Source organism: Lycium ferocissimum, chromosome 9, assembly GCF_029784015.1.
Source record: "Lycium ferocissimum isolate CSIRO_LF1 chromosome 9, AGI_CSIRO_Lferr_CH_V1, whole genome shotgun sequence".
NCBI lineage: Eukaryota > Viridiplantae > Streptophyta > Magnoliopsida > Solanales > Solanaceae > Lycium > Lycium ferocissimum.
Genome location: NC_081350.1, coordinates 10193684 through 10207343, shown reverse-complemented (window position 1 = coordinate 10207343; position 13660 = coordinate 10193684). Strand labels below are relative to the sequence as shown.

The 13660-nt window shown below is 39.3% G+C and overlaps 1 protein-coding gene across 1 annotated transcript; it reads right to left on the bottom strand.

The window, feature by feature from the left end:
• Positions 1 to 7004: 7004 nt before the first annotated feature.
• On the bottom strand, positions 7005 to 7466 carry LOC132031570 (uncharacterized). Its single transcript, XM_059421553.1, has one exon. It carries the CDS (start codon positions 7464 to 7466, stop codon positions 7005 to 7007), a length of 462 nt encoding a protein of 153 aa, XP_059277536.1.
• Between the last annotated feature and the right edge of the window lie 6194 nt (positions 7467 to 13660).

The window sequence follows — 13660 nt, the reverse complement described above, 5'->3', positions numbered from 1 at the left end:
TGAGACGGTTTGTATGATTCATTTCATGGTTGAGTTGATCTAAGCCTTGCTATGACTTGTAGCTTTCTGACTTTTACATTCACTGTTGTGTTATTGGTTTGCACTGATTTACTATGTTTACACTCATTTATGCATTCATACACTCATACATGATGGAAATGGTTCGGAAATGATTCATGAAAGACTTGTGGCATGATTCTTTGTATTTGACATTGATATTGCTAATTGTTCATAGTCCGTACATACTAATGAACTGGAATACATTGAGACATACATTGTGATGTTGATTTTGTGAAGGAGTTAATATAATCTTCTTGTTGAACTTGTGATACTATTTAATGAAAATTGTGGTGAGAAGTTAATATGATCTTCTTGATGAAAATGATATACTACTTGATAATCGATCTTTCAAAGGATGTGACCTAGTTGTGAGCTCATGGTTTGAGGTTCGTTCTAGAATGAGTGGTATATATATATATATATATATAAGGCACAATTGAACGGGGGTGATGATGTGGCCTAATTGTGAGCTCGTGGTCCGAGGTTCATTTCGGAATAAGTGGTACATGGACACCATAGGTCCCTTCCGGGTCATGACTATTGGGGAAAGACACCAATTAGCATGAATGTACAGTTCGAGTGATGAGTGACTGAGAAGTGAGGTATTTGGCCAGTGCATTGCATAGCATTGTCTGAGCTTCATCATATTTTGCACATCAATACATTTTATTCTGCATTGTTATATGCTCGTTTAGTTCTGATTTTGGTATGGTTTGTTGAATGGTTATTATGATATAGATATGATCATTGACTGAGTGAAATTGTGGGTTAATGATTCTACTTAGGGTCGGAACTTGGACTTGTGATTATCAGGTGAGATTATTGAGACTTGACAGACTTGTGGTTTAGAAGCTTCATCTTAGGCTGTGACTCTGTTATGGCATATTCTGTGACTTGGATTTGAGTATTAAGTGCCTATCTGTTTATCTTGTTGATTTTATGCTTATATACGTGAACTAATGTTAGTCGGCCTATAATGCTTACTGGTACATAGTGTTTGTACTGATACTACCTTGCTACACCCTTTTTGAGTGCAGATGGTGTTCCAGAGATTTCATCCAGACTACATCTCTAGCTTGAAGCTAGTTTGCTCGATCAGATCTGAGGGTGAGCTTCTACCCATGCCATGCTACCTGAATATCTCTCTTTCCAAATGTCTACTTTAAATTCCAGATATTATTTATTATTATATTTGACATATATTTCATTCTTTAGACATTGTTGGTTAGAGTCCTTGTACGATGACTTTCAGATTTTAGGGGTGTAATAGTTAAGACTTCCGCACTTATATTACTTATTATTTATGACTTGGTCAGTCCATTTATTCATTCACTTATTTATTGATTGTTAGAGTGCAAATGATTAAAGAAGTTGAAATTGGCTACTGATTAATGGGTTAATGGGTAAGAGTTCGCCTACTAGTGATAATAAGGTAGGTGCCTGCATGATCGGTAATTTGGGTCGTGACAGTTGGTATCAGAGCCTAGGTTCATGAATCTCGTTGTACAAGGACGTGTCTAGTAGAGTCTTGCGGATTGGTCCGACGAGCTTCGTACCTATCTACGAGAGGCTATAGAATATTTAGGAAACTTTCACTTCTTTCGTTCTTTCATGCTACTTCATTCAAATTAGTATCTAGTCGATTCCAATTAGTATCTGCACTTTCTTGTCTTATTCTTTCACGGATGGTTGAAACTTATTTCCTAGACTCTTATGCGAGTGGTTTTGTTACGACATGACTTGATATGATACCAAATGTGTCTTCCTGATTCGGACGCGTGACTAAGTTCAGTATTCAGTTATGATTTAAGGTTTTCGTTGTGTGGAATGGTGGTTGAGATTTGTTCATTGGGTGGGTTTTCTTGCGAAATGGGAGAGATGCTACGAAGGGTTACATGGCCTCTATGTTTCAGTGTTGGGTTTCTCGGAAGTCGCGTAAGTGCTTTTATGTCTTTAACAAGTATGATATGTTAGTGATATGATTCGCTTGGTTCATAAGTTTAAAACATCGTTGGGGTGTTATGATGGGGTGTGGCACGAGTGTAAGTTAGGTAAGGATCTTTGGATTTGACAAAAGTATAGTGACTGCTAGGGGGTGACGTGATAAATTAGACCTCCACTGGGAATTTCGAGGCCACGGGTAATTCTGTAGCATATTTTTACATTGACCTGCATGTTTAGTTTATAGTTGTAAGGCCTCAGATGAATAGTTGGGATTGGAGTGAAAAATTGGTGAAAAATCGAGCACACTGGTTAAGAGGCGATAGCTACAGAGGAAGGGCTTCCGTCACAGCGGGACCGCTGCAGTGAGCCATCGACTGCCGCAGTGGACGGCGAGCAGATTTCTTCGTACTTCCTAAGTTAAAACCCTTAAAACCCTTGTCATTCCTTCCATCATTCTCTAAGTATACTTGGGGGGTTTTTGAGAGATTTGTACCTATGCTGTAAGTTCTGCTAGTTCCTACTACTCTTTTGTTGTTGTTATTACTTGGTTAGTTAATCGCATAAAAAGGGATATTCGCTCAAATGGTTAATGGTGTTCTGGTTAGACAAGTAAAGCATCGTAGTGGTAAATTAATGATGAAGGTTGAATCAACTCGCGTTGTAGAGAGCTTTCTGGAAATTTAGATTAAGGGAATTTGAGCAAAGAAACCTTGGCAGATAAATGTCAGAGCAGTAATAGGATGGTATATATAGTAGGCTGGATTAAGAAAGTTTTCAGTTTTAGAGTTGAGTGAGCTAAGGGAACTTGAGGGTTTAGAATGGGTGGCATGCTACTATCTCCAGGATTGACTCGGCTAATTTGCAAGACTTGTGATTTGTGGTATCCTATTGAGGGGGTTCGAGAAATAATTAGATGGTAACGATGATTGTGATTTGATTAGAAATTGGGATTACTTAGGTTAGTGTAGGTTGTGGGGTTGTTTTACATATTTCAGACGAGGTATGATCGTTAGGACGCTTAAGGAAAGGAATCTACAAAATGAACTAAGTGATATGACATAGTTTCATGAGAGCTCGTGATCAACGACTAGTGAGAAGCAAGATTCAGGTAACTGGCGTGTTAAGGCTTGAGCAAATGGTTTGTGTGGTTCGCAGATGGATAGCTTTGTAACACTTTACAGTGGATGAGTTAGTGTGGGTTTTAGGGTTTATGGAAATTCCTATAATATGAAAGGTAGGGTTATATTTTCGAGATGAGGTCGCATTCGTGGTAGTGGGTTATGTGATGGGTATTAATAATCGGATAGCTTGAGTGAGCATTTTTGGAATATAAGGGACTAGAATTAGTCACCCAGATGGGTGATAGGACTGTGATTGGTTTTGCGCTTATGGTGCGTGTTTACATGTTTCTAGGAAATCGTGGTACGGCTCTAAGGGTAAAAGATAGGTTAGCAAAATTAGAGTATTTTACCGGTTTAGAGTGGGCTATAATTGTGTCTATAAGTAAAGGTTTATCTTTGTTGTGAGGCTTGTTCTTGGGTTATCGTAAGCCTTCTCACTCCCTTTCTTCGTTCCAGAATGAATGATTGGTAAATTGGTATCTGATGTAACGAGCCGCCTAGTCGTTATAGTGTTTTTGACCCTTTTACCCTTGTTGACCTTTCCCCAAGTCCTGTTAGTATAATCTATGTCTTAATGAAGTCATTGGTTTGGTTCTCGAAAGGTTCGAGTATAAATTGAGTCATTGATGGAGATGCTAGTTACGTTAACGAGTTAGAGTTGACCACAGCCAACATCAGGTTAGCATGACCCCGTGTCAATGTTTTGGAAGTTCCAACAAGTTAGTATGATGTTTGGGTGTGGTTCCGAAGAGGTTCAAATGGGTTTGGATTTTGTCGCGCTCGTATTCGATGTTTTCGCCTTAGGTCCTTGGCTAGAAAGGGCTCCATATTGATCAAACGACCTTTGTTTTGTGTGAGGATTGAACCATTAGATCCTTATCGTAATTACGAAGCTATAGCAAAAAGAATCGTCGCGCTTCACCTCCGTATGAGGAAGTTATGACCATTTTTGTGCGGACTGTTCCAGAAGGTCCGCTGTAGCAGACTCAGGGCCGCCATAGCGGGACCGCTGTAGTGACCGATTGGGGAAAAAAACCCTATTTTTATATTCCAACTTCGGACCATTACCCACAAGACCCCAAAGTTAGTTTTCAAAATAGAAAGAGGAAAACTTCATTCCATTCATTAGTGAAAGCATCTTGGAGGGTAAGTCCCACCTTTATTTGTTCCTTTTCCTTTCTTATTTTAAAGTTCCATGATTAGTTTAAGGTCCATCAATGGTAGGTGAAAATCCTAGAACTCTAGAATTAGTAAACCCTTAAATAATAGATAGGTTGTTGATTAATCATCTAGAAGTATAAATTATCACTTTCTAGGAAGGTAATTTGATTTCTTATGGTTTAAATTGCATGTTGAGACTTAGGGTTCTAGCAAAAATGGAAACTTTGTCCTGAAGTCTGTTTGAAAGGGTAAAATTGATTAGAAACCCATGAATTGAAGGTTAATAATTGTAGAGATAGAAGTTATGATAAATTCACCATTAAAGGATGATTTCTGTCACGCCCCAAAACCCACGCTACACATGACCGGCATCCGACATCATGAACAACATTGGAAGAACTTAAACAGCACAATAATAATACTTGAACCCGCCAGGTTCAACATTCCCCTCCAATAGTTTATAAAATAAAGGTAAACAAATCATGCATATATGAATTAATTCAGCGGAAGTCTTTAGTAATCAATACTTGTCAAACATAACAACGTGCCTGAGAGTTAATTAATAACTCAACAACTACCCACAAGAATGTATATACTATGGAGCTTCTAGGATAAAGAAATAATAGTTTGACTCATCGGGACGCGGCCCAAAAATTAATAATGAATGAACGAATAAATAGGGTGTCCCGCGAGTGAACGTGTGGGCTCACCAAATCAGCAGCAACAATAAGTCCTTCCTAAGCCCCTGAAGTATCAAGAACCTGCTCTTCTCTGTTACCTAACATACCATCAAAAACAACAATGGTATGCCTGAGTACTTCGTACTCAGTGAGTATCTCGGGGACAACAAGTAATACGAAAATAAATTATAATATTACATAAAGAAATCAGTCCAAAAAAGATTGTATAAAAATAGTTACTCCACTTTGTGATTCTTAATATCATTTGTTAAACAGTTTACAGGCCATTTCAAAATCCCAGTTTCCATTATGCTCTAAATCGATCAGGCATAAATACCAGTTCCATAATAAAGATGGATATCGCAATCGCCCATATAGGCCTAACTCAATATCAACAACATTGCGCAATACACCAGATTATGGATTCACAGTGGCTACTCTTTCTCCCGAATAGCAAGGCCATTAATACACCCCAGGTAGCAAACCCAGAAGTGGCCACTCTTCCCCACGAATGGCAACGCAATTAATACACTAGGATCCATAGTGGCTACTCTTCCTCCCAAATAGCAAGGCAAACACATCAACAAAGTCCATGGCATAAAAGCCGATTCACAATTTGTCTCAAAGTAGTCACACCATCAATAACATTAAAGTTCATTATGCCATATCGAACGAATAAGTCATTCCAATCAATGTTTTGAAAACGTATAACTCCTTTACAAAAGTTTTCCATGTCCCAATTCATCAATGAGAATGTCATTACCAACTCTTAACCAGCATTATTAATCATCTCTCATAGAGGAAAACATTCATGATATCTATACATACATAGGGTTTGTTACAATCTAGGTTTAATGTGGGTTTGTCCCCTCACACACATTAACCACCATTTAGACATGAATTAGAGTTCAAGAAACATGCAAAGATTACTTTTCCTTTCATTCATTAAAGAATCTTGAATAAAATTTATACTTCCAACAATAGTTTCAAAAAGTGATTTTCATTCAGAATAAGTTTTCAAAATAGAGGCATACAAATCACCTTTATAGTCAAGAATGATTTTAAAAGAGACATACCTCAATCCCGCTAAAAGCTGCTAAATAGAATTTCCAAGGTTCACAATCACACCCTTAGACGAATTCCACACACCCCTATCTTCTTCTTCTTGAGAGTAAATGAACTTAGGGTTTTAGAGAGATGATTTGCTTTCAAGAGGGGGTGGATATGATGTGGGAATGATAAATATTGAGTGAGAACTCACCTTAGGGTTAGAGAGACTTTTCTAGGGTTCTTTTCCTCAGAAATATTAATTTGAAACGAAGTGCGAAATAACATAACGAAGTAGGACTTAAAGAAAATTCGGAACCAGAAAATATTCCCTGATCCGTACTGAGTCTGTGTCACAGGTTCAGCACCTGATCATGTTTTTATTTTGGTCTACAGCTGAATTACATTTTTGTTTTTCCGACAATTGACATTTGCTCAGTAAAATGATCATAACTTTTTGTACATAACTTTTTTTGGGCTGGGCGACCTACCATTGGAAAGCTATTTTAAATATATACAACTTTCATCAAGGAAGTTTTTCAAAATTCGCAACACATTTTCATGAAAATCGCCCAGAAGATAGACCTACCAAAACTTAGGCGAATTTAAGAGCCCTTAAGAACTTCAATTGTTGGTTTGACTTCAAAACGACCATCTTCCACCCGAATTCATCAAGAATGGATTCATATAGGTATAATATCATCTCAACACTAGATTTTTACATATTCACAGCTAACTCGGATTTGCAGGATGTTACATTATCTCCCCCCCCCCCCCCTCCCAAGATCATTCGTGCCCGAATGAAAACCATGGCCTAGGATTCTTTACTAAACCTCAAATTTCAGAATTTCAAGAGTTCTTCTAGCAAGGTGAAACATCCTCAGAGATAACATACAACTAAACATGTAACGAATGCATCATTCAAGCCTAAACACAATTGTGAGATTTATACTTCACTCTAAACTTTCACAGGTAAATACATCCGAAAGGTTCAACACATATTTGTAGTAGGGAAAAAGTGAGGATATCTTTTCTTCATGTCCTCCTCCGCTTCCCAAGTAGCTTCCTCAGTGTTATGGTTTCGCCATAACACTTTAACCGGAGCTACATCCTTTGTTCTCAACCTTCTAACTTGACGATCTAAAATCTGAACTGGCTCTTCTTCATAAGACAATGCCTCATTAATTTCAATTTGTTCATGATTCAACACATGGGAAGGATCAGGTTTGTACAATCTCAACATCGAAATGTAAAACACCGGATGAACCATGGACATCTCAGCCGGTAATCTCAACTCGTACGCTACCTTCCCAACCCTTTTCGTAATCTCGTAAGGACCAATATAGCGAGGACTAAGCTTGCCCTTTCTGCCAAAACGCATTACCCCCTTCATAGGTGACACTTTCAAGAAAACCTTGTCACCAACAGCAAATTTCAATTCCCTACGCCTCATGTCCGTATAAGACTTTTGTCTACTACGTGCGCTCTTCGATCATTTTGCACAATAAGATTTACCTTCTCGATCGCCTCATGAAGAATCGGGGCCCAAAACTCTACTTCCATTGGTTCAAGCCAACCAATTGGAGACTAATAACACCTCCCATAAAGAGCCTCATAAGGAGCCATCTGAATACTCGCTTGATAGCTATTGTTGTAAGCGAATTCCCCCAAAGGTAGGTGTTCATCCCAACTACCTCCAAAATCGATTGCATAGGCTCGTAGCATATCTTCAAAAGTCTGAATAGTTCTCTCCGCTTGCTCGTCAGTTTGAGGATGAAAGGTAGTGCTCAATTTCACTCTAGTTCCCAAACCTTCCTGAAAGGATGTCCAAAAATGAGCAGTAAATTGCGTACCTCTATCAGATATAATCGATGTCGGAACGCTATGCAATCTAACTATCTCTTTTATATATAACTTGGCGTACTCCGCCGCGGTATATGACGTTTTCACAGGAAGAAAATGGACAGACTTTGTGAGTCTATCCACGATAACCCAAATCGAGTCAAACTTGGCCTTTGTGCGGGGTAACCCCACAACGAAATCCATGTTGATCTCCTCCCACTTCCCATTGCGGAATCTCAATATTCGAGCCGGGCCTCCGGGCCTTTGATGTTGACCTTCACACATTGTGACGGTTCAAACACTTAGCCACAAAGTTAGAAATATCAACCTTCATGCTCTTCCACCGTAGTGTTGTTTCAAATCCTTATACATTTTGGTGGATCCGGATGAACCGAATACTTGGAACTATGAGCTTCCATCATTAATTCCTGTCGAAGACCATCAACATCAGGAACACACAATCGTCCTTGCAATTGCAGAACACTATCACCAGTAGCCACAGTAAAGGAAGTGTACTCACCCCTTTCCACTCCATCTCTCAGCTTTGCCAAAAGTTCATCATCATATTGCTTGGATTTAATCCTTTCTACAATGTCAGACCGTGATGGAGTGATTCCCACTAACTCTCTATCTTCAGTTTCATCAAGCCTAACCCCAAGACTGGCAAGCCTTTGAATCTCTTTCCCCATGGGCATGTCATGAGCACGCAAATAAGCCAACGTGCCCATAGATTTTCTACTCAAAGCATCAGCAACCACATTAGCCTTAACAGGATGATACAAGATATTCAAGTCTTAATCTTTTAACAAATCCAACCACTTCCTTTGTCTAAGATTCAACTCTCGATTTTTGAAGATGTATTGCAAGCTTTTATGGTCAGTAAAAACATCACAATGCTCACCATACAAATAATGAAGCCAAATTTTTAAGGCAAATACAACGGCAGCCAACTCCAAGTCATGAGTCGGATAATTTTTCTCATGCTTCTTCAACTGACGCGAGGCATAAGCAATCACCTTACTGTTCTGCATCAATACACAACCCAAACAAATTCTAGAAGCATCACAATACACCACGTATCCACCAGACCCAGAAGGTAAAGTCAAAATAGGAGCCGAAGTTAACCTTGTCTTAAGCTCTTGGAAACTCTTTTCACAAGCTTCGGACCCTTTGAAACTTAGCAGTCTTCTGTGTCAATTTAGTCAATGGCGAGGCTATGGACAAAAAACCATCCACAAACTTTCTGTAATAATTTGCCAAACCTAAGAAACTATGAATTTCTGTTGCACTAGTTGGTCTAGGCCAATCCTTAACCGCTGAGATTTTCTGAGGGTCTACTTTAATGCCATCACCAGTCACCACGTGACCCAAGAAAGCGACAGACTCAACCCAGAATTCACACTTAGAGAATTTTGCATAAAGCTCGTTCTCCTCAAGTGTTGTCAAAGTTATCCTCAAGTGATTTGCATGATCCTCACGACTTTTAGAATACACCAAAATATCATCAATAAACACAATAATGAAGCGGTCTAGATAAGGCTTAAACACACGATTCATCAAATCCATGAATGCAGTAGGCACATTAGTCAACCCAAAGGACATGACTAGAAACTCAAAGTGCCCATAACGCGTACGGAAGGCGGTTTTCGGGATATCCTTTTCCTTTATCTTCAATTGGTGATACACAGACCTTAGTTCAATCTTTGGAAAGAACTTAGCACCCTGAAGTTGGTCAAACAGATCATCTATCCTAGGCAAAGGATATTTATTCTTAATGGTCACTTTATTAAGTTGACGGTAATTAACGCATATCCTAAGGGAACCATCTTTCTTTCTAACAAACAAAACGGGAGCACCCCAAGGTGAGGAACTTAGTCGGATGAAACCTTTATCCAACAAGTCCTTCAACTGATCCTTTAAATCCCTTAGCTCCGGCGAGCCATACGATAAGGTGTAATAGAAATAGGTTGGGTGTCGGGAATAACATCAATCCCAAAATCAATAACTCTATCGGGAGGAATACCAGGGAGATCTTCGGGAAACACTTTGGGATAATCACTAACTATGAGAACGGATGCAAATTCAGGTACTACGGCTTTTGTATCATTAACAACAACCAAATGGTAAATGCACCACTTCGTAATCATCTTATGAGCCTTAAGATAGAAAATAAATCTACCCCTTGGCTTAGCAATTTCACCCTTCCACACAATAACAGGCTCCTCAGGAAAGGTGAAGTGAACTAACTTATGGCGGCAATCCACATTAGCATAACATGTGGACAACTAGTTCATCCCCATAATTACATCAAAATCCACCATCTCAAGTTCATACAAATCAGCCATGGTGTCACATCCCTTGATCACAACAACACAATTTCTATACACTCTAGAAGAAATAACAGGAACACCAGAAGGCGTATCAATAGCAAAAGGTTCACACAAAGGTTCGGGTTTCATACCCAAATTAAGAGCAAAATAAGGGGTCACATAGGATAAATTTGAACCCGGATCAATCAATGAGTAAGCATCATGAGAACAGATGGTAAGGATACCTATAACCACAGCATCAGAAGCCTCAGCTGCCTCTCTACAAGTCAACCCATAAAGTCGAGCTGTCCCTCCACTAGAAGTATCAGCAACTTTCTTTCCCCTGCCGTCGTTACGAGCATTCTGATTATAATTGTTAGCATTACTAGCAGGTTGGTTTTTAGCAGATGCAGAAGCAGGTGAATCATTCTTTTAGCTATTCATAGCAGCCATCTCACGTAGCCAATTTCTGCAGTCCCTCTTAAGATGTCCCCTAATACCATAGTGATGACAGATACGATCCTCCCATACAACGGACCGACTACTACCTTGGGAGAACCTTCTTTGGTTGTTATTCGTCTGACCTTGCCTACCAGAAGGTACATTAGCATTCGAATATGCGCCAGACTGAGCAGGTGCCGAATACCCTTTACTCTGACCTCCCTTATAATTATTACCACTAAAACCACCTGCCGATCGGGCCTTCTTTTACGATCTCGATCCACCCTCTCCTTATTTTTCCAACTGTCTTGTTGTTCAGCAAACCCAACCAGAGATGAGAAAGTGCAAGTAGGAGACATAGCCACAACAACACATACAGAGTTGATTCGTGGTACCAAGCCTTGCACAAAATGAGTCAACTTATGCTTTTCAGTCGGAATCATGTATAAAGCATACTTTGACAGATGGGTGTACTCCAAACTATACTCACGAACCGACTTGTTACCACCTGCTCTAGCTTTTCAAACTTCGTAGCCATAGCAATTCTTTCCTCATCGGGACAAGAACCTTTCCATGAATGCCTCTTCAAATTCGGCCCGTGTCGGAGCTAAAGCGATTGTCACCCTCTCGATTCCCACGTCTCAACGACGCCACGATAAACATCCTTCAACTAATAAGAAGCATGCCTTACAGCATCGGAATCCCGGGCATCGATTACAGTCAATGCCTAGAAGGTCTCATCTAAAAAGTGTTGGGGGTCATCCATCTCTCGTGACCCAAAGAACTCTGGTGACTTTAAGTCGAGGAATTGCTTAAGTCTACCTCCACCGTGAGGTCCCAACCTCCACGCTGCTGCTAAGTAGCAACAAATACAATCAACATTTGAATAGCCGTTTGCATAGTACCAATCTCAGGTACACCCGCAACAGGAACAGCAGGAGCAGGCGGTGCTAGAGGTGGTGCTTGATTTCCAGCATCATTTCCATTACCAGCATTCGCGCCCCCAAGATTTCGATTAACTCACGCAGGGCGTCCTCGATTACCATTTTTGGATCGCGTCAGAGCTATTTCTGCAAGGCACAAATTAACGAGCGAATTAGAATGATCCTAAAAAGGACTTTAATCTCTACAACACAATCTAGAATCAAAAAGAGTAGGAAACACTATAAATGTCTTGGGAGTTTGTCGGTCATGCAGGTGATCATCTTTGCACAAGGAAAACTCTATTAGACACAGCTCCACAGACACCGACAACAATCCTAGGACGTATTTAAACCTATGGCTCTGATACCAAGCTTGTCACGCCCCAAAATCCACCCTAGATGTGATCGGCATTCGACGTCATGAACAATATCGGAAGAACCTAAAAAACACAATAATAATACTTGAACCCGCCAGGTTCAACATTCACCTCCAACAGTTTATAAAGTAAAGGTAAACAAATCATGCATATATGAATTAATTCAGCGGAAGTCTTTAGTAATCAATACTTCTCAAACATAACAACATGCCTGAGAGTTAATCAATAACTCAACAACTACCCATAAGAATGTATACTATGGAGCTTCTAGGATAAAGAAATAATAGTTTGACTCATCGGGATGCAACACAAAAACTAACAATGAATGAACGAATAAATAGGGTGTCCCACGAATGAACGTGTGGGCTCACCAAATCACCAGTAACAACTAGTCCTTCCTAAGCGCACAGTATCAAGAACCTGCACTTCTCCGTTACCTAACATACCGTAAAAAACAACAATGGTATGCCTGAGTACTTCGTACTCAATGAGTGTCTCGGGGACAACAGGTAATACAAAAATAAATTATAATAATACATGAAATCAATCCAGAAAAGATAGTATAAAAACAGTTATTCCACTTTGTGATTCTTAATATCATTTGTTAATCAGTTTACAAGCCATTTCAAAATCCTAGTTTCCATTATGCTTTAAATCGATCAAGCATAAATACCAGTTCCATAATAAAGATGGATATCACAATCGCCCATATAGGACCAACTCAATATCAACAACACTGCGCAATACACCAGATTATGGATTCATGGTGGCTACTCTTCCTCCCGAATGGCAAAGCCATTAATACACCCCAGGTAGCGAATCCAGAAGTGGCCACTCTTCCCCCCGAATGGCAACGCAATTAATACACTAGGATCCATAGTGGCTACTCTTCCTCCCGAATAGCATGACAAACATATCAACAAAGTCCATGGCATAGAAGCCGATTCACAATTTATCTCAAAGTAGTCACACCATAAATAACATTAAAGTTCATTATGCCATATCGCAATAATAAGTCATTCCAATCAATGTTTTGAAAACGTATAAGTCTTTTACAAAAGATTTCCATGTCCCAATTCATCAATGAGAATGTCATTACCAACTCTTAACCATCATTATTAAGCATCTCTCATAGAGGAAAACATTCATGATATCTTATACATATATAGGGTTTGTTACAATTTATGTTTAATGTGGGTTTGTCCCCTCACACACATTAACCACCATTTAGACATGAATTAGAGTTCAAGAAATATGCAAAGATTACTTTTCCTTTCATTCATTAAAGAATCTTGAATAAAATTTATACTTCCAACAATAGTTTCAAAAAGTGATTTTCATTCAGAATAAGTTTTCAAAAGAGAGACATACAAATCACCTTTATAGTCAGGAATGATTTTAAAAGAGACATACCTCAATCCCGCTAAAAGCTACAAAACAGAATTCCCAAGGTTCACAATCACACCCTTAGATGAATTCCACACACCCCTATCTTCCTCTTCTTGAGAATACAAGAACTTAGGGTTTTAGAGAGATGATTTGCTATCAAGAGGGGGTGGATATGGTGTGGGAATGATCAATATTGAGTGAGAACTCACCTTAGGGTTAGAGAGAATTTTCTAGGATTCTTTTCCTCAGAACTATTGATTTGAAATGAAGTGGGAAATAACACAACGAAGTGGGACTTAAAGAAAATTCGGAACCAGAAAATATTCCCCAATCCATACTGAGTCCGTGTCGCGGTTTCAGCACCTG

Bases quoted from the DNA above. Each gene is read 5' to 3' on its own strand.
- LOC132031570 (XM_059421553.1), bottom strand. From the start codon at position 7,466: ATGAGGCGTAGGGAATTGAAATTTGCTGTTGGTGACAAGGTTTTCTTG.